This window comes from Vicugna pacos, chromosome 11, assembly GCF_048564905.1.
Source record: "Vicugna pacos chromosome 11, VicPac4, whole genome shotgun sequence".
NCBI classification, from domain to species: domain Eukaryota; kingdom Metazoa; phylum Chordata; class Mammalia; order Artiodactyla; family Camelidae; genus Vicugna; species Vicugna pacos.
In genome coordinates, this window is record NC_132997.1 from 68,329,430 (window position 1) to 68,350,987 (window position 21,558).

Below are 21,558 nucleotides of genomic sequence, written 5' to 3' on the forward strand. Positions count from 1 at the left end.
CCCAGGACCTTGTGTGTGCTAAGCTTGCGCTCTACCACTTGAGCTATACCCTCCCCTCTAATTCATTCATTTTATCAACGAATAGTTTTCAGTGCTAGATACCAAAAATACTATGGTAATGTAGGGGAAGGAAATATTCTTTTTCCTCTACCCCATCTTAGGTTCATTGGCTGAGGCCTTGCAAATTAGACTGGGGAAAAAAGCACATTAAAAAGAGAAAAACAAACAGAAGTTCATTAACATGTGCATCATGCACACACATGGGAGGACCCAGTGATGAGTAACTCAAAGGGGTGGTTAGAACTTGGGCTTACATAGCATCCTAACAAAGAAGCGATACATTTTTAGAGAAGTGATAGGTAAAGGCAAAGAACTCTGAGTTTCCAAATGGCAAATTGTACGAAGGCAAATATATGGGGGAAATTAATGGAAGATAAGAGCTAGTTAAAAAGGCTTGTTATGTATATTTTTCTGTTAGTGTCTTTGGGCTGATTAGAGCCTAGAGTTTCTCAGATGACTAACTTTGTCCTTCCTGGTAGAGAGGGGAGGGGAGACATTTTTCTAGGCAGGTGGGGGAGGGCAGAGAGCTTTTCTTATATCTGCTTCTTCTCAACTGTCTACAGCTCACAATAATCCTACGCCAAGGTGGCATACTTGGGGGTGGCATACTCTGCTCCTCTTTAGTGTGCAAAGCAGACATTTTCCCTAAACCTCATGCAGTTTACAATCCAGTGAGACAGACCGACAATAAAACAAATACACAGTCAATTAAAGGTCGGCTTTCTCCATGAAGATGTTTGAAATTTAATTCACTGTCAGGTTCTTTCAAGCAGTTTCCCTTGTTCTATGCCATTTTGTTTGAAGCACTATTTCTTCAGTCATTTGCTGACGTTGATTTAGTTAGATCAGGAAGTATGAAAAGGATGCTAAATGATCAGAGAGATACCATCTGTAACAATCACCTTTGATTATGACATTGTATTAAAAGGTAATGTACAACAAATAATATTTTTAAAAGAAAAATAAGGAAATAACATGATTGCTTTTCATTCTTGTATGTTTGCGTGGAGGATATATTAATTTCCTATTGTGGGTCTAATAAATTACCACAACCTTGGTGGCTTAAAACTACACAAATTTATTATCTTCATGGTTCTAGAGGCTTGAAGTCTGAAATAGGTTTCATTAGCCTGAAATCAAGGTGTTGGTGCAGCCAAATCCCACCCAGGGTCTTTAGGGGACAATCCTTTTGGTAACTTTGCCAGGTTCTGGCTGCCTCTATTTCTTGGCAAGGACCCCTAATCTACAGAGAATACAAGTCCCCAAAGAATTCACAGAAATATTGGGCAAGGCTTTGGATTTCTACTGAAATTCTATAGGAATTTAAATAAGCAAAAATTTTATCATTGAGGGGCAGGTTTCTGAGTTACACAGAGGCAATCTTCCCAATTCCCTTGTCACTAAAACAAGAGACATACCAGATTAACAAAAACATAACTTAAAGTGCTTGTGTTTGGGGAGGAGGCTGTATGGTGCTAAAACAAGTCTAACCACTGCCAACTCCCCCAAGTCAGAAATATTAAAAGTATATAACTGTTGGATAATTGGCCGATTAGGCAATTCTTCCAAGGTATTATTATACATCATTTGCACTCAGAAAGCAGAGCTCATTAATGCAAAATAAATCTCAGGATTATATACTGTGTTTATGTGAGGTGTATCTGACAATCTCCAGAAATCACATTTACTTAGTGTGTTTTACAACCTAACACCATCTCTCTCTTCCATTCTTCCCAACTCTGGAAGAGATCTTTGCACTTCCTGGAGCTCAGTAAAACTAAAATGTGAACAACCCAGATGAGATTGCAGAGAAAAATAACAAGCAGCAAACCCAGGAAAACAGATGCTCTTTGGTATTGAAATGCTACTGCCAAACTTACACATGAATTCTCTCCAGGCATTACCAAGAGGGCTCTTTACATTGACAGCTGAATTTCAGGAGCTTGTTACTACCATTTACATGACTGACAGAACCTCAGCTGGTGTCCTTATTTAGAGTCTCCCCAGGTGCCCAGAGAGTGACTCTCATGTACCCTAAGTTAGGCCAGGCCACAGTTCCTGCCATTCACTACCATTACAAGTGCCCCAGTCCAGGTCTCTGCTATCTACACATCACCACAGGGTCCACCTCCTTGGGGATTATCCTGACAACCAATGTCTCCATTGTCATGATGCTGCCAGAGCTGGAAATGAATTGGGACTAACAGCCTCTACCCTACCGCCTGCCCCAGCTTGAACTGCCCACTCTCAGTCTGTGTCCACAATTCTGTATCTTGCCCCTAGCCAGACCAAATGTGATCCAGCCACCTTCACTCTGGAGTCCCATGCTGAAGGCAGCAGGCCTCCTCTGACATTTCCCTGGATATCAGTTCTTTCACCCAGGCTCCTCCTGAACTCCAGTACCATTTCTGACTTCCCTAGATCTGTATTCAACTTCTCCTTTCCTACCTAAAGTCCACCTCCTGTCTCCTACAGGCTATGCTGTGCAGACTAGTTCAAATAAATTCAGTATATACATGAAGGTATTACTTACAGGATTCTCAACTGTGGGTAAGAAGTAAGGGGTAGAAGGAAGAGGAGGATTCTGTCCCTTGGGGCCAAAAAAAAAAAAAAAGGTTGAATTTGTCAACATTTGGAGAGAATCTCGTTTGTCACAACTGCAGGGTGCTACTGACATCTAGTGGATATATGCAAGGTTGCCGCTTAAACTTTCTAAAATGTACTAGACAGCTTTCCACAGTCCAAATGTCAATAGCAGTCAAGAAACTGGCTTATATCTATTCCTCAGAACAGATATTACTGAAGTTTCCATTGCCTAATCAGATTTTTAATCAGTTTCTATGTATCATTTTCTATTTCTCTTTTTCTCTAGCTGCTGTTCTACATGTTGGTAAGAATAAATCCAAAAGACAATTCACTACTAATTTTCCCAAGAATCCACCCAATCCAACAGTCTATGAAAAAATGACTTATATTCCAATTCCATCAAGTAATTTCAGCATGTTCAACACCTACTCAACAATCAGGTCTTTGTTTCTTTTCAATCCTGAAAATGTATATTCCTTTAAAATTTTTACAGATGGTTTTTGTCACTCTGAATCAGAATTCCTAAACAATGTTAAGTAGATAAGCAGGATTTTTTTCCCTTTGATTTTTATCATTGATTGTTCAGTTGCTGTCCATTTAAACATTAATGATCAAAGACTATCTCCTGGCCCAGATGTAGCTAAAAGAAAGGGAAGGAAGTAAGTTGGAACAAGAAAGAAAAAAACATGATCAACACACTAGAAATTTTTTCAAACATTGGAGCGCTATTAAATTTTTCTACATCCATGGAAAGGAAGAAATTCTGGGCTTATTTTTCTACCTTCATATAAACTGTTCAGTACTTTTTCTAAAATGTGGCTTCCTCCTTAAACATTACAATAGCCAACAGGCCCGCCACATCTGCATCGCCTTTACGACTTCATTTCTTATGACTTTTCCTCTGCTCTTTCCACTCCAACTGCATCTGTGTATGCCAAGTATGCTGCCACCACCAGGCCTTTGCACTTACTGTTTCCCCTGCCTGGAATGCTCTTTCCTAGCCCCATATCCACAGTGTTTACTCCTTCAGCCCCTTCAGATCTTTGCTCAATCGCCACTTTCTCCCTGAAACCTTCCCTCACCAACATCTTTATGATAGCAAATCACCCTGCACTCCAACCATCTCTCTGCTTTTTCTCCACAGCACTGTCTGACATCTCAAGTTTTATTTGTTCTTTATCGCCCACACTAGATGTTAACTCCAAACAAATAAGAGTAATAAAATCACAAATGCACAACTCACTACAGCTCTGGCAAAACTGAATGATAAACCAGTCAGCGTTTTTTAAACTAATGGCCACACAATAAAAAAACAAACAAACAAAACTGTACATCGCTGTCCATTCATTTAACAGGCAAAGTCACTAGGATGGTGAAAAGTGATAGCCGGTGTCTCTTCAGCTTTTTGATGATGAGCACTTTTTCTCAAAGTTTGAGAATTGACTCTCTCTGCATAACCAGAGACAAAATGCAGAAGACTGTGAGGAGGTAGGGACTGTCCCTTGTCTGTTTTATTCATCGTTACGTTGGTAGGGCCTTGAACAACGTCTCGCTCTCAGCAGTTTTTAATAAAACTTGTTGAGTGAATGATTGAACTCGACGGGGACCAAAATTTTAGTGTATGGGCATTTGACATTTTCTGCTTAGACTCCTAATACCACCCCGTCTTTATTGGGATCTTATTACAGGAAGCACGGTTGGCGAGGGCACTTTCATATAATTGTGCGTGGGAGTGTACACAGCTCTCTGCAAAGCTATTTGGCAATAGCTATCAATTTTCAATGTATATACATTCTGAACCCCAAATTTCTCTAGATTTACTCATTGGAAATTATGGCACAAGCGCACGGCATTGCATTTGTGTTTGTTGAATCCAGACTTCAACTTAGGATGCAGAAGGCTGGAAAGAGCATCACTGCCACCCAATAAAAATAACGCTGAACAATCTCCTGTCATCTTAATTAAAATGTAAATCAACAGCAACAACCAAAAAAAGTTAATGGAGAGGCACGGGGACTCGGCGAAGCAAGTGCGGGTGGAGACTTAAGTCCCGAGGCCCAGCTACAAATTCCACCCTGAACGACCCCCCGCGGGGTGCAAACCTCTTGCCGTGGCTCCTCAGCCCGCCGGCCGGGGCTCACTCAACTCTTCCAGAAGTTTCTGTTTGCTGAAGCTGGACTCCGCCTAGTCAGAGATCAGATTCACTTTCCAGTTTCCTTTTCCCGCGGAGGCCCTGCCTTTAACAAAGACAACCGCCTGCGCGCGGCCGTAGCGCTGCGGACCCCGCGCGCGCGCGCACGCGCACGCGCGCCTTCGCTCAGCCGCGCAGGAGCCGGGTGCTGAGGAGAAAGCCTGAGGGGACCCGCGCTTCGCAGGACGGCCCGCAGAGCCCAGCAGTCATGAGGTAAGGGCTTCTCCTCCCCAGCTCCCTGTGGCCTTTGTTTCAGACCCGCGTGTCTCCGCTGTTCTGTTTCCTCCGCGGCGCTGCGGCCCTTGGAGGGGCCGAGCCCCTGGAGCCCTGCCGCCCGGCGTCCGCTTTGGAGGACGCTCCCTGGGAGCCGCGCCCGGGTGCGGGGTGGCCGGAGGCGGGTCTGTCGAGGAGGGAGGCCGAGGGGACCCTTCCGGTGGGTCCCGATCCTCCCGGTGTCGAAGGTCGGGACTGTCGGGCCGGCAGGCCGGGCGACGCGCCCCGCGGGCCTGTCACCTCCCTGGGGCTCCTGGGGCCGCCGCCCCCGGGGTCGGTGCGGGCGGCCCCTGCGTGGCCGGGTCTCCGCAGCCGCAGCCCCCGCGTCACACACGCCTGCTCCTGCCATTTTGCCTTTCTCATGCCTGGGTCTGGTCTCGTCCCTCCTTTGTACGTGGACAGATTGTTCTGGTTCCGCCCCATCCGCCGTGTTAGGAGCCTTCTTTCTCTGTCTCCCTTACTGGTTTGGGAATGGGGGGGCTTGGCTCCCCTATTTTATCTGCCCCCCGCCCGGCACGTGGTTAGCGAACTGTCCGCATTTAGGAAGTTAGAGTGGGGGGTTCGGATCTTGGGCTCCTGAAGCCCATAAGGCCCTTTGTTCTAAATCCTGATTCTGACCACCTACTACTAATTGGATGACCCAAAGCAAAGTTGCTTAAACTCGGTGAGTCTGTTTCTTATCCGTAAAAATTGATGGCATCTATCTCTTAGGACTGTGGAAAGGGTTCTTTGACTGCCTAGCACATAACATTTGCAAACGTTCACTATCCTAAGTTTAAAAAAAAACGTTAATGCCTCACTTCTAACATTTGTAGGAAGGGAGGGAGGTGGGAGGTCTCAGGAAGAGAAGAAACAAGGAGGAAGAGGCAGGTGCTCTGTATGTGGATGCAGGATGGGCTGAAAGAGGGGTGGACCCTATTGGCCAATAACTGTCTCCCAAGGACAATGAAAGACTGCTCCTTCTTGGCAAAAAAATAATAATAATTAAGTAAAATTACTTAGAGATAAATGTTGTCTCTGCAGACACAATAGCCTCTCTCTTTCAGCTTCCTAGAGACAATGTGTAAAAAGTAAAACTTCTCATAGTGTCTAGTTGTGCATAAATTCCACAGGGTGTGTGCAAGCACTTTGAGATCTCCCAACCACATTCGTGATGCCTGAGGCAGCCCTCCCTCCTCATTGCTCTACGGCAGAGGCAGATGTTCATTTTACTCCAGGAGCAGAGGGCTGGTAAGCCGGTCTTGTTCACGGGTGTAGTGGATCTGGGCAGGCTGTTAAGGGCATTGCATGTCTTGCCTGTGGTTTTGGTGCATTTACACAAAAGGGAACAGCTGCCAAGGGACAGTCATCCCATGTTTCCCAGTCAGCAACATAGGAAACAGTCCAAAACTTAATTTCAAAATCTAAACATGGAGCCAGAGAGAGAGCATGCCAGAAACAAATAGGATAGGGAAGACTGAAGTGGGAGAAAATTTGGAGCCATTAGCAGGATGGGAAGAACTAGCAGGAATTCCCTCATCCAAAATTCAGGTGCTTTTTTTAAATGCTAGGCCTATGCCTCTGGGCTGGAAATGCCAGAAGCTATCAGTACGGAAGGGCATTCATTCATTCATTCATTCATTCACTTAACACATATTTATTATTGAGCTTCTATTAAATGCCTGAAATAATAGATTCTGGGCACACAGAGGTGAAAAAATAAAAGCAGAACAAAGTCCCTGTCGTCATTTAAATGGGGGAAATAGACAACCAATAGTTAAATGAGTGTATAATCAACATAACTGAGAAATTGGTAAGAGCTATAAGGAAAATAAAATAATGTAATGGGCTAAGAGAGTGACCTAGAATAGAGGGGGTTATTTTAGATAACTGCCACAGGTGGCTTCTTGAGTGGGGAATATTTGAGCTGGGTTAAAGGAAAGAGCTAGTCATACAAAGTTTTAGGAGCAGAGCATTCCAAGTAGAGTAAAAACAGCAAGTGTAAAACTCTTTGAACTCGATATATTCAAGATAGGAAGAAGGTCAGTATGTCTAAAACACAGTGAATGAGGAGGAGAGTACGATGAGAGAAGGCTGGATGATTAGAAGAGTCCAGCTCCTTCAGGGACTTGTAAGACATGGCAAAGGCTAGCATACAATCTAAGGGTATTGGGAAGCTATCGGGAGATTTTAAACCAGGGGACTGATGTAATCTGGTTTTTATTTTCAGAGGTTTACTAATACTATATGGGACAAAAAGTGGAAACAGGGAGACCAGATTTTTGCCCAAGCTCAAAGGAAAGGTAATAGTGGTTTAGATCAGGAAAATAGCAGTGAAAATGGAGAAAAGTGGATGGATTTGAGATACATTTGGGTTGTAGAATTAACAGGACTTCATACTGGATTGGATGCGGGATTGAGTGAAGGAAAGGAGATTACGCCTAGGTTATTTGACTTGTGGAACTAAGAGGTACCAAACAAGCTGGGGGAGACTGGGGGGTGGGAGGGGGACAGGCTTAAGGAACCCAGATTTCTGTATTGGATATATTTATTTGAGATGCCAGCTGAACTTACAATTGAAGTTGTAAACTAAAAATTAGGTTAAGTCTGGAATTCAGGGGAGAGATCAGAGACAGAGGAAATACCTTGAAAGATTATCAGCATATACATCAGAAAGTCTTTCACTGGATTATGGGGAAAGGTATTTTAATTCCCTTATATTAATAATGATGATAATTGTATGTTTGATAACTAAGATTTTTGCCCTTCCTTTATAATACATTTTTTACCCAGCTCTTTTGTTATTTGAAAGAATCATTAATCCTTAAATAAATAAATCTCTCTGCTGCTCTGCAGCATGTCCTAGTGAAAAGGAGCTCCATCTCAAAACAGTGTAGAATCCTGTGACTTTAGATTGAGGGCTCATATTTGAAACCATTGTTTTCTTAACCTGAGACCTTTAAATATGTGGCATGTCTTTCCAATGGGCAGTCACACAGACCTCTTACCTGCTCTTTAAGCTGTCCTAAAATCCCTTCATATTTTCCTTTTAGGGCCTTCCCAGGCAAAGTGATTTTTATGTAATTAGGTATATCCTATTTTTATTTTAAAGCAAACTGTTCTGAAAAAAAAAACCCTCCCATTTTTATGTTAAAGAGTTGGTATAGTATTACAGTTGAAAGGCATAGCTTTTGTTTGAGTCAGGCAGAACTAGGTTTGAATCTATGCTCAACCACTTTATAGCACAGTAACCCTGGGCATGTAATTTAATCCATAAAATTGTGAAAATAATAACAGATTGTTCTAAAAAGTAAATGTAATTTGTATAAAGTGCTTGGCACACTGCCTGGCATGTAGTAAACTATCAGTGAATGGTAGCCTTAGCTTTTTGTGGGCTGGATTTGGTTTGGTTTGGTTTGGTTTGGTTTTTTGAGTTCTCATCTGATTCTAGATAGTATATTATTGAAATGTAACATTAATACTAATGAGCTGAATCTGTAGTTGTTTTCTTAAACATATCCTTGTTTGTCCTTTAATTTAGCTCTTCACCTTGAAAAAAATAGCAAAAGCTTCAAGTTAAAGGAGAGATCTAACTTGTTGTTCTTGAGGCTTCTTTATCCACTAAACTCCGTAGGCCTAGTGTCTCCAACTGTCCTGTCCCATTATAGTAACCACTAGTCATATGTGACTATTTAAATGACTTAAAAGTAAATAAAGTATAAAATTCAGTTCCTTGGTTATACTAGCCACATTTCAAGTGATCAGTGGCCATGTGTGGCTAGTGTCTACCGGGTCTCCTGGTTTACCTGCTCCCCTACTGATTATTCTTTCTTGGCCTCGTTTTGTGGTCTTTCTACTCTGCTTGACCTGAAATACCTGTTTTTTATCTGTCTGTGCTCACTCCTTAGGTAATTTCATTTTAGATCTGATGGTTCTAAAATTCATTTGCATGCTGATGACTCTCAATTTTATGTCCTTAGTTTTAACTTCATTACTCATCTCCAGAATTTTCTTCATTAATATCCGACTTCATACTTGACATCTTCACCTGAGTGTCTAATAGATATCTCAGAATTAACATTTACCCACTTAGTTCCTAAGATCAAAAGCATAGGCATCATCCTTGATTCCCTCTTTCCCTCATGGCCCTCCCTGTAACCCAATCCATCAGAAAGACCCGTCAGATCTGCCTTTGAAATATAACCATCCTATCCTCACTAAACCTCTGCTACAACATGAGTGTAAGCTTGCATCATCTTTCTCTGGATTCCTCTGAAGGAATTCTGGATTGCTACTGACAGCTGCTGCCTTCATATCTCTGTCAGGGAGATTTGCTCTGGCCTTGCTCTTTAAATTTATAAACTACTTCCCAGACCCCCACTAGCCTCTCATTTCCCTGCTTACTTTTCCTCCTTAGCACTTATTATAATCTCACATACTCTGTTTTTTCATGTTTTTTGATCCTTTTTGGCATATCCTACAGTCCAGCCATGTTAGAATGTAAGCTACATGAAGTCAGGATTTTTTTTTCCCTTTTTGTTCACTACTGTATTCCCAACACTTAGAACAGTGCTCTGCATATAGTAGGTTCTCAATAAATATTTTAAAAATAAATAGCTTTCCCACCAATTCTCAGTTTCCTCTCTTGACCTCCTATCTTCTATTCTCTACAGATCAGCCAGAGGGATTTTTTAAACCAAGATCTAACATTACCATTTCCCTCCTTAAAAAATCTTCCTCTAGTAGTTTTCCATTGCAATTAGAGTAAAATTTATATTCCTTACCATGGCCTACCAAACTGCATCATCTGTCCCCGCCTACTGCTGTGCCTCGTCTCCCGCTACTCCCCTTTTTATTTACTATGCTTCTGCCACACTTTCCTTGCTTCTGTTCCCTGGGAACACTCCAACTTTGCCTTTGTCAGGGCCTCTGTACTCGCTGGCCCCTCAGCCCAAATCAGCATTACTGACATACTGACATTTCAGCCTCAGCATTATTGACATTTGGGGCTGGATGATTCTTTTTGTTGGTATATTTAGTAGCATCCCTGGCCTTGGCCCAGTAGATGTTAGGAGCATTTCTCCAGTAGTGACAACCAAAATTGTCTCCAGACATTACCAGATGTCCCCTGTGGGGCAAAATCACCCTGGTTAAGAAGCACTGGCTTAGAGCATTCTGCCCTCCGATCTTTTATGACAGCCTTCTTTTCATTGTTGAATGAATTCAACTGCCCCTTTCTACAAGGGCTATTCCTTAACATTCATAACTAAAGGACCCCACCCCAATCACCACCATCACTTAATCTCATTACTCTTTTTTTATTTTTTTAATACTTACTACTATCTGGAATTATGTTGTCCTTTGATTTACCTACATGTTTATTTTCTGTCAGCTCCTTTTGTTCTCTCTTCTCCTATATTAGAATTACCATGAAGAAAGTCCTTTTTCTATCTTGCTCAGTATTATATTCACTACAGGTAGCATATGACCGCACATGTATGACATGAGATGATCCATAAATGTTTATTGATAGAAATATTTCTATAGTCCCCATAAACATATATATATATACGCACACATACATGTGTATAGGCATACATAGAAGGGGAGGGTCCTGTGTGCAGCAGAAAGGGAAATACACACACATTGTACACTGTACATCCCCGAATTAGAGCATTTCCCTCTTTGAGAGAAGCCTTAAGTAATTTTTTCTGTAAATTTTTTCTGCGACATTGAGACCCTTAATTATTCCCAACAGTAGATTTAGAAAGTCTTTCCTAACTACCTTACCACTACCATCCATGAAACAAACAAAACTAGATATATTAGTCAGCATTTTGTCAGTTGTAGACAGTAGAAACCCAATTCAAACTAGCTTAAGCAAAAAGAGAGGGAGAGATTATTTCCTTAAGAAAATAGGAGTCCAGAGATGGACAAGGTGTTCCAGGCAATACTTGGATCCTGGTATTTAGACAATATCTCAAGCAATCTGTCTTTCTTCCTAAGCTCTGCTTTCCTCTTTGTTTGATTCTTTCTCAGGCAAGCTCTCCTCAAAAGTCTGGAAAGATAGTCACCAGCAACTCCAGGTTATATCCTACCAGCTTAAAATTTTTAGAAGAGAGATACTTCCAGCAAAGCCCCACTTCAGCAAAATTATATTTTAATTGAATTCTCTTTGACTAAAGATCACTGGGACCAGGGAATGGCTGGAATATTGTGTGCCTTCCTACACACTGGAGGAAAGGGTAGAGAGCCTGTCTCAAATCACATGGACTGAGAGTAGGGGCAGATGTTGTTCCACCAAGTGAAAGCCACAGATGTCCACAACACTGTACTATCTACCCTTCCCAAGTCACTTCCGTGGAACTTTATTGGAATGCTGAGTTGTAACTGTTTACTTATAAGATGTATATAAGCAGGGCTGTGTCTTGTTCACAGTTACATCCCCAGGGTTATTCTGAAGATCTGGCACATAAGAGCCTCCCAGTAGTGAATAAATATTTCCTATCCCTTTCTTCCTCCTTTATCTTCCTAGTTTTAGAGACAGTGTTTCCAATGGGCCCTATCAAGGTTGCACTGTGTCTGGCACAAAGGAAGTTGAACAAGTATTTGTGAAGTGACTGTTAAGGGCATTGAGAAGTTAATGATAGGTGTTAGCCTTTATTTTTGCCCACAACTCTAAAGGTCAGAAGGATGCGACACTTAAATCAAAACCTACTAAGCTTCCTTTTACCTTTTCCCCATTTTCTCTAAATCTTTGTTATTCTCTTTATATATATATCAAATGTATACTTCTCATCTCTCGGTATATTTGTTCCTATCTGATCTATGTTTTTTTTCTCGGTGGGGTTTCTTTCTCTGCAAAAATTATATATTCATGTGGCTTCTCTGTCTCCTGTACTACTACTTCTTATTTCTCACCTCTTTCCTTTTACTACTCACAATACAGAAATGATTTTTTATGTTACTTATTAACTGTGTGCACATCTATTATAGTTAATTTTCAAGGCTAGTACATAAAATATTTTAAATTCCTCTCTCTAAAAACAGGTGGTCCTTGTGGATCAGTGACTGCCAAAAGGAAATAGATACCCTGTACCATAGAAAATGCTGTCATCTTTCCAGAATTAGCTTTGGAACAAATAATGTGATTTTAATGAAATATTTCTAGGACACAAATGTATGCAGAGGAAACTAGTATAAAATTATAGTAGCCTAGTACTTTAACTGTTAGATCAAATAGATAAAATTGCTTATTAAAGAAGAACTCTAAGGTTTAAAAATTTATTATTTCCTTTATTTCTTCAAAAATTAAAAAAGGATTTTATCTTTGACAGTGAAATTCCTAAGGACTCCTTGAAGGCCATTCTGTTGGAGTTAGAATGTCACTTTACATGGAATTTACTTAAGGAAGACATCGATCTGTTTGATGTGGAAGATACAATTGGGCAACAGCTTGAATTTCTTACCACAAAATCCAGACTCACTCTTTATAACCTATTGGCCTATGTGAAACACCTAAAGGGCCAAAATAAAGATGCCTTAGAGTGCTTGAAACAAGCAGAAGAAATAATACAGCTAGAGCACTCAGACAAAGTAGAAGTACGAAGTCTGGTCACCTGGGGAAACTACGCCTGGGTGTATTATCACATGGACCAGCTTAAAGAAGCTCAGAATTATATAGACAAAGTAGGGAACGTCTGTAAGAAATTGTCCAGTCCTTCTAACTACAAGTTGGAGCGTCCAGAGATTGACTGTGAGAAAGGGTGGGCACTCTTGAAATTTGGAGGAAAGTATTACCAAAAGGCTAAAGCAGCTTTTGAGAAGGCTCTGGAAGCGGAACCAGACAATCCAGAATTTAACATTGGCTATGCCATCACGGTGTATCGGCTGGATGACTCTGACAGAGAAGGGTCTATAAAGAGCTTTTCTCTGGGCCCCCTGAGGAAAGCTGTTACCCTGAATCCAGATAATTCCTACATTAAGGTTTTTCTGGCACTGAAGCTTCAAGATGTACATGCAGAAGCTGAAGGGGAAAAGTACATTGAAGAAATCCTGGGCCAAATAGCATCCCAGCCTTATGTCCTTCGTTATGCAGCCAAATTCTACAGGAGGAAAAATTCCTGGGACAAAGCTCTTGAACTTTTGAAAAAGGCCTTGGAGGCAACACCAACCTCTTCTTTCCTGCATCACCAAATGGGACTTTGCTATAGGGCACAAATGATCCAAATCAAGAAGGCCACTCGCAACAGACCTAAAGGAAAGGATAAACTGAAAGTTGACGAGCTGATTACATCTGCTATATTTCATTTCAAATCAGCTGTGGAGCGAGACTCTATGTTTGCATTTGCCTACACAGACCTGGCCAACATGTATGCTGAGGGAGGCCAGTACAGCAATGCTGAAGACATTTTTCAGAAAGCTCTTCGTCTGGAGAACATAACTGATGACCACAAACATCAAATCCACTACCACTATGGCCGCTTTCAGGAATTTCATCGTAAATCAGAAAATACTGCCATCCACCATTATTTAGAAGCCTTAAAGGTCAAAGACAGGTCATCGCTGCGTGCCAAACTGACAAGTGCTCTGAAGAAACTGGCTACCAAGAGGCTTGGTCACAATGCTTCAGATGTGCAGAGTTTAAGTGCCCTAGGGTTTGTTTACAAGCTGGAGGGAGAAAAGAGGCAAGCTGCTGAGTACTACGAGAGGGCCCAAAAGATAGATCCAGAAAATGCAGAATTTCTTACTGCTCTCTGTGAGCTTCGACTTTCCATTTAAATACTTACTCTAGGATATTAGATCTAAGCTTCTCTCTCCATTTTGGGTTCTTATATTTTTGTTTATTGTTTTAATCCATTGTTCATTATAGAGCTAACTTTTATTGAATGTTTTTTTGTGTACCACGCATCATGCTACATGCTTTGTATACATTATGATGAATCTTTTGCTTTTTCTTTAATTAAACTATAGTAATCCATTGAGAAACAGCAAAATTTCAGCTGTTGTAACTTTTAAAAATCATATGGTCATTGTGACTTTGTAATCTCTTATCTCTCCTATTTATAATAATTTTCTGATGAAATTTTGTCAAATTTTCCATGTTATGAGTGAGTATAATTCTGCATAAGCCTTTGATACCTAAGTCAGGAACACTCTTTCAGGAGTGTAAAATTATATTAGTTAAGCTCTTAACTACGTAACTTGCAAAAGATGAAAACTTCTAGTTATAGATGTTCTGACTTTGATGCGGATATTTAACCATCAACCTGATAGTTACCTAAAGAATGCTTTTTGTTGGAAGAAAAAAACATCATAATAAAAAGCTTGTCATCCTTGATGACTTCAATAAAAGGAGAAAAAACTAGAACATGAGAGAAAAATTTCCTCAAATATAGAACTTTAGGGACCGATGAAAAATCCAAAGTATTATCTCCCAAAATGTTCATTAAGTAGCTAGAAGTAGTGATGAGGGAAAAAAATGAATAATGGAAAATAATTAGTCTCAAGTTTTTCTAGTTCTTTTAACTAGAATAAACGTAAACTGAATCTGGATTGAATTGATTTTATTCCTTCCAATTAAAATTGCAGTATTTTAGGTTAAAATTATTGAGGTAAGAAGCAGACTAATTGAGAAATTGGGAGAAATTATAAACCAATGGGTAAAGCGGATGCCTCTAACCTACATCCTTAGATTACCAAGATTTCAGTGATTTAGTTTTCGGTCTGCCCATAATTTATGGCCTTTGGTTAACTTTTAATATTCCAAAGTTACCTCTGTGAAGTTTTTCCTTTTGTCTGAAGTTTTCAGATTGGTATGTTTTCCTGTAGATCCTCTAGGAATAGTTAAGCCCTGTTTGCAGTTTTAATACCCACCTTGAAGGATCTCTGCTTAAGGGCTTTTATCCCAGAGGACTTTTTAAATCGGGATGTTGCTAGAAGTGGATTCTTCAGTGTTGTTTCTTTGATTATAGACTACACAATTGTATTTACCACCACAGTATTAGTGGAAGAATGTGCCATATGATTTAATTCTCCTTTACCTCCAATGTAGTTCTTAAAACTACTGTGTATATGCATATTTTTTTTACTTTTTGTTACTATTTTTTATTTTTAAAAATTTCTATTATGGTTTTGATTTTTATAAAAATAATTTCTCATTGTAAAATCTCAAATAATACAGAACTATATGAATTTAAAAGTAAGAGTGCTCCCCTCACTGTACCCCAGTTCCATACACCCTACCAAGGTAAACTGTTGACAGTTTGATATGTATCCTTTCAGATATTTTTTTCTATGCATATTCAAACATAAATACTGCAGTGTATCTCATGAATTAAATTTTTAAATGTTTGTTTTATTTACATCCCTGCTGTTTCTGTTTATTTTGCTCATTTCATTTGTTTATCCAAGAAGAAAGAGTAAGCAAGAACAGTCTTTATTCAAGTATTTCAGTAATTTAGGACTGAAGTTCTGACCTATCAGTAGAAGCATATGTTCTATTTTGCAGCAAATATTTTATTTTGCAGCAAGTCATTTTCTCCTGTTGGAAATAATGTTATGATTAAGGTTATGATCCCAGGTAAAGATTTCACATGCAATAAAATTACAGTTGTGTATCAAAACAAAGATAAAACTATAAACCTCTGTATTTAAACATTAGATTTTAAAGTCAATTAAATGATATTAAAATACTGAAATATATAAGAAGTCATACTAAGAAACTAAAATCAGCATATGAAAAATACAGCTGTATAATACTGAACTAAAATTAATATTTATATTAACTTAAAGTTTTGTCAATAATTGTACTTGCTTTCCTACAATTTATAACTATTTAGAAATACTTTCATAGACTCTTGGGTTTAAAAAAGACCTCCAAATTCACTTTTGTCAATTAGCCATCAAAACTTGAAGCTTGAATTATCTTCCTAAATGATAATTTCATCTTTAAATGGTCCTTATTCTTAGAAATGTGTTTCTTCCATTTAACTGAAGACTTCTAGCCTGTAGTTTACACACTTTGGTCAGTCCTTAGGGACCTCAAAGATTTAATCCTTTCTAGAGGTGACATTTTGTATCAGTTAAAACTCTTGATTGCAGATCAGAAAACTTAGCTCAAACCAACCTAAGCAAAAATGGGAATACAATGGCTGATTGATTTAATAGTCCAGGGGCAGCACTAAATTCAGATAAATTTGAAGAAACAAATGAATCGCCAAATACACCTGGCTATTATTGGAAGTCAAGTGATTCTGAGTAGCCAAAAACCAAATGTCTACCACACACATCTTAAAGTATTTGAAGACAATTGCCCTATGTCCCCTGAAACTTCTTTAAGTTAAATATGCCATTTTCTTTCACCCACCCCATAAGACATTTTGAAGTCTCCTCCCCATCATGGTTATTTTGAATTCTCTCCAAATTGTCTTTATCCTCTTCTAATGGTTTGTGCACAGGGTTTAACTTAATATCTAAAGTGAGGTTTTAGGATTCTTCTTTTCTATGAACTACACTTAATGTAGCCAAAATAATAATATCCACTTCCTATCTTCTTATTTGTATGTTCTTCCACACATGCCATTTTAAGGCATTCCTTTCACATCCTATACCTGAGCATTTTGGCTTTTGAAAGTGTTGTATGTCACTTAGCATCATTCAGCCCTTCAATTCAGATGACCCATATCTCTTTTAAATTGTTGAGGAAATATTTGTATATAGGATGCTATGCATTGCAAATAACAGATAATAGAAAACCCAACTTAAGCTGTCTTTAAACCATAAGAAACAAAAGTAAATCTTGTTTTCAAGCAAACTTTGCAATCTTTGCAAAGCAGTGTGACCAAGACACAATCACTATCTCTGCTTCTCAGCTGATGTATCAAATTTGGCTCTATTCTGAGAAAACTACCTTTATGATCCTAAGATGGCTGCCACGTGCACTCTTACCTCTGTGTGGTGGAAAAGAGCTTACCTCCTCCCTCAGCCATCTCAGAAGTCCAGGCTTGTAGTCTGATAGAACCATCTTAGGTTACATGTTCATTTTCAAATCATAGCCAGGGAGGACAGTACCACGCTCATTAGTTAGGCCTGAGACATAGCTGACACAGCAAGCCAGGAATAAGGAGAAAGTTGACTTCCCTGGAAGCACATGGTCTGCAAGGTGCAGGGATGAAATTATCAAGAAAAGAACACCAAAAGGTATGTAAATTCAAATTGTGCCTTCTTTCCCACTCCATACATTTCTCTGAGGCAGGAAAAGTATTTCAAAAAGGAGCTAGTCATTCTAGCTCTAGTCATTATGGAAGCCCCCAGTAAACTTTTTCTGTTGGGATTTCAGGAGCTGTATCTTCTCGGTCTGGTTCTCTGCTTCCTCATCTTCATTCCTTCAGGTCTGTTCTAAGCATCATGGAGGGCGGCCTAGTAGGGGGTGGTGTATGAAAGGCAGAACAAGGGAAGAGGTTATATTCACATTGTAGCACCTGCTACCAGCTGTAATCCAGACAATTTCAAAAACAGGTAGAACGACCAGAGGTATCGTGGCTTGTGAAAGTGTATGAAGCGCCAAAGATGGCTGTGTTGACTAAAGTAGTGACCTATATCCAGTGAAACCATGCAGCCCCTGAAAAAGCCATCACCAGCTTATTCACCAGCTGCTGTGAGGTCTACAGGCCTTGAACTGAACTAGTTCGAATTTAAAGTGACAAAAGTATATGATAAAAGGGCATGGAGTGACCTAGACACTGGAAGACAACCAGATTACCTATGTGGTCAGCCTGTGTGTGTGTGTGTGTGTGTGTATCCTGCAATGGTAAAAGCCCATATAAAAACAACTGCTTTGCATCCACTATATTATAAGGTACTTTAATATGTTACCTTATTTTTTTAATTGAGTTATAGTCAGTTTACAATGTTGTGTCAATTTCCAGAGTACAGCACAATTTTTCAGTTATACATGAACATACATATATTCATTGTCACATTCTTTTTCACTGTGAGCTACCACAAGATCTTGTATATATTTCCCTGTGCTATGCAGTGTAATCTTGCTTATCCTACATATGCCTGTCAGTATCTACAAATTTCGAATGTGTTACCTTATTTAACTGTCTGAACACTAACAATGAATACAGCAAGGCTCAGAAGTCAGTTAAGAAACTATCAAAATCACAGAATCTACTAAGTTACTAAGTGGTAGGATTTAAAACCAGATCTGACTTAATTTACAGTCCACTCTCTCTCCATTGCATCAGTGGTTCATAAACTTTACCCTAAATCAGAACCATCGGTGAAGCTTTTTAAAAGTCAAATTCCCAGGTCCCATTACAGATGTACCAAACCAGAACCTGTAGAAGTGGGACCTATATATTTATGGGTGGGGCCTACGTATAGCACCCAAAGTGATGCATTCGTAAACAGAAATCCTGAGAGAAACTATACATGTGTTAGGTAAAAGTTAATAGCCCAAATTTAGACACAACTCACCCTATTATGTGGAAGCTCTTGAAATAAAAAGGTTAGGGGAAATAATAGAAAGAATAAGCAAGAATAATGTAGAAACAGAGGTTTGGGGAGGTTCTTACCTCAGAATGTCAGCCTGACTCACAACTCTGGGGCCACATCAACTAAGGCAGAAGGAGCTAACCCAGTGTTACCTTGAATCTCTTCCTAAAATTCCACATGTCTCCTCAGAATCCATCAGAGTTGCCCACTGCATAAACACATTGATCTCTCTCTCTCTCTCTTTCTCTGTCTCTCTCTCATACACACACACACACACACACGCGCATACACACACATGCATGCACTCACGGAGCACTTTAGCCCCTCACACTCACAAACTGGGTTTTCGGGTTCAGGTCTCTCTCCCTCCTTCCCCCTTCCCCAAGGCCTGTCTCTGGACCCTGAGCATGAACTGTAGGTAGTCACCCTGTTCTTTTACCTGAACGTACGTAACTCCAACATTCGTCACACAATTTAGAACATTCCCACATTCAAGGACCACTCAGACTGAGTCAGAAAAGATGATTTGCTTCAACTAACTTGTTTCCAGTAATCAGCAGACAAGAGCTGCCTCATACACAGGAGAAGTCTCCGGGGAACGTGGTCTACCATAGCACTTCTCAGGGTTGAATGTGTGTGCAGATCACTGGGGAACCTTGTTAAAAGGCAGGTTCTGACTGTAGATGTCACCAAAGGCTAAGATTCTGTGCTTTAACAAAGCTTCTAGGTAATAATGAAGTTGCTGTCCTTCTGACTACATTTTGAGTAGTAAGGGTCTACAACATTGATTCTCAAACTTGGCTGCACATTGGAATCACTTGAGAAATTAAAAAAAACAAAAGAAAACACTGATGTCTGGGTGCCACCCCAGAACTGATGTAATGGTATAGGGTGGAGCCCAGGCATTATGATGTTTAAGTTTCCCCAGTGATACTACTGTGCGACAAAGTTTGACAGCCACTGATCTACAATATGAAAAATTTAAAAAGAGAGTAAAATTAATTAGGCTAACAGGCTTAAGCCAGGAGATCTTAAATTCCTCGAGTATCTAATTTGTGTTTGAATCTCTTGGCATATAACATAGTATGTGATATATAACAGGTCTCATAAAAGTTGCCTGAATTGCATTGCATAGTATCCTGCCCCCACCTCTGAAGTCTGGACTTACCAATTGACTCAAAACCTCTAAAATAGGTCCAAATCCTACTGCTTACATAAACTCAGGCTGTAGGCCAGTTAAGTTCTATGATACCAGGCCCAAGTTCTTTTTCTTTTTTTTGCCTGCTAGACAACCAAAAACTATACCCACTGAAGTGGTTGTAACTGCCCTTCAGGGTAATTTCACTCTTCAGGAAGGAAAAGGTGCCTCTTTCCCAAATCTCGAAGGTGCTCTCAGAAACTGTTTGGTACAACACTCAACCTATGCTACCAGCCTCACAGGCCCTTATGTAACTCAGGCCCTCACTAGGAGAACAGGCGACTGGGGCTGAAGTGTTCCCACCACCCTTGCCGAATTTTTCTTAAAACTACTCTGTAGCCTAAGGTGCTTCCACCGAACTTTTCTTTCTTCTCTCTTGCACTTGAAGTCAGCCTTGCCTCACAGCCCTGTGGCTGTCCCTGCCTCTCCCGGCTGCCTTCCATCTCCTCCTACAGGTGTTACCCTAATAAATTTCTTGTATGTTCAGTTGTATCTTGGTGTCTCCTTTTGAAGGTCAAATTAACTCACCTTGCCAAAGAAATGCAGTTAGATGACTCTAATTGACTGTAGAGTAAATCATGTTTACATAATAGAAACGCCACTTATGGTTTTTCAACTTTGGATCCGTAATTATGGTTACAGAACAAACAAAAGTCTTATCAACCTTGACAGTATTTGAGTTGGAAAAGACAAAGAAGTTAAGGGAAAGGTAGAGAACAAAAACAAAACAAAGCTTTATTTTACATAAAGGAAGTCAAAAAGACATAGTTAAAATTTGATGGAATAAGAAATAAAGTTTTCAGTATGCTATCATAAATTATAAAACTAATTAAGTAACTAAAAATTGAGCCATAATTGTCAAAACTTAGGAGGAACTGGAATAAAAGGAGTTCTTTAAATTCAATAATTAAATCCTCACTTAACATAGCAGGGAACTAATAGATAAAAGTTTATATTAGAGACATCAAGAAACAGCATTACAAGCAGCCCACAGGCACCCACTGCAGGTGGGAACAGCTTTCCAAAAACTGACCTTCCTTCCTCTTTCCCTCCCTACCAAACAGCTGATTTATATTTAATGTCCAGTCTTTTCTCACCTAACTTTCTGCTCTAATACTCCCTCCACTCCTCTCCCCCACTTCTCTCCCAGGACCACAGCCTCTCGTTCCTCAGTAATTCTCTTCTTAGCCAAGGTTCTCTGGGTCGTTGAGATGTGGTTTCCTTTCCACCTTAGCTTCCTCTTTTCCTGTGATCAAGCCATACACACCTTATCTGACCTGAAACAAAACGCTCACCCTTTCTGGCAGTGTCTTATTTACTAAGATAAATTTCTTCACAAAGCATTTTGCTGTACTTCATTTTAAGTGAATTTAAAAACAGATGCAATTACCAGAAATATGCACAGAAATGCCATGTATATATTCCCATATCTGCTCTGAACCTAGGGGTCCTCTATAAGTGATAAACTAGAATTCTCAGTATCTCCTTTCCTAAGGGCACCTAGGCAGAGTAAGCAACGAAATAATGAAGGCAAAATGTGTAAGTCTAGGGAAAGCCACACCACATGGAAGCGCACAGGTGCCTGCCTCATGGGTACACTCTGAAGGACAAGCATGGACTGATGTCACTTGGATTGAACACTGAAGACACTGAACACACTGGCCTTTCCTATCCTTCAGGAAAAGCCATTCCTGTCTAAGCTTCTTCCATTCTACCGTCAAGGGTAAAAGAAGGTGAGGGTAAAGAAAGAACGAGATGAACAGCCAAG

General features: G+C 40.0%; 2 protein-coding genes and 1 long non-coding RNA gene across 3 annotated transcripts in view; 1 reads left to right on the top strand and 2 right to left on the bottom strand.

The window, feature by feature from the left end:
* LIPA (lipase A, lysosomal acid type) overlaps window positions 1–4,789 on the bottom strand; it is a 124,803-nt gene extending 120,014 nt beyond the window's left edge. The window contains exon 1 of the mRNA XM_072971582.1: window positions 4,749–4,789. The gene's annotated coding sequence lies outside the window, so the exon portion shown is untranslated. The remainder of the gene's footprint in view (window positions 1–4,748) is intronic.
* A 127-nt stretch (window positions 4,790–4,916) lies between these two features.
* On the top strand, window positions 4,917–15,453 carry LOC102534773 (interferon-induced protein with tetratricopeptide repeats 5). The gene is made up of 2 exons (XM_072971580.1): window positions 4,917–5,050; window positions 12,427–15,453. Exons 1-2 carry the CDS (start codon window positions 5,046–5,048, stop codon window positions 13,868–13,870), a joined length of 1,449 nt encoding a protein of 482 aa, XP_072827681.1. The 5' UTR covers window positions 4,917–5,045; the 3' UTR covers window positions 13,871–15,453.
* Window positions 15,454–17,293: 1,840 nt separating this feature from the next.
* LOC140699357 (uncharacterized) lies at window positions 17,294–20,531 on the bottom strand. Its single transcript, XR_012077485.1, has 2 exons — window positions 19,133–20,531; window positions 17,294–17,509 (listed from the first exon to the last, which is right to left on the bottom strand). It is a non-coding gene; the product is annotated as an uncharacterized lncRNA (long non-coding RNA).
* Between the last annotated feature and the right edge of the window lie 1,027 nt (window positions 20,532–21,558).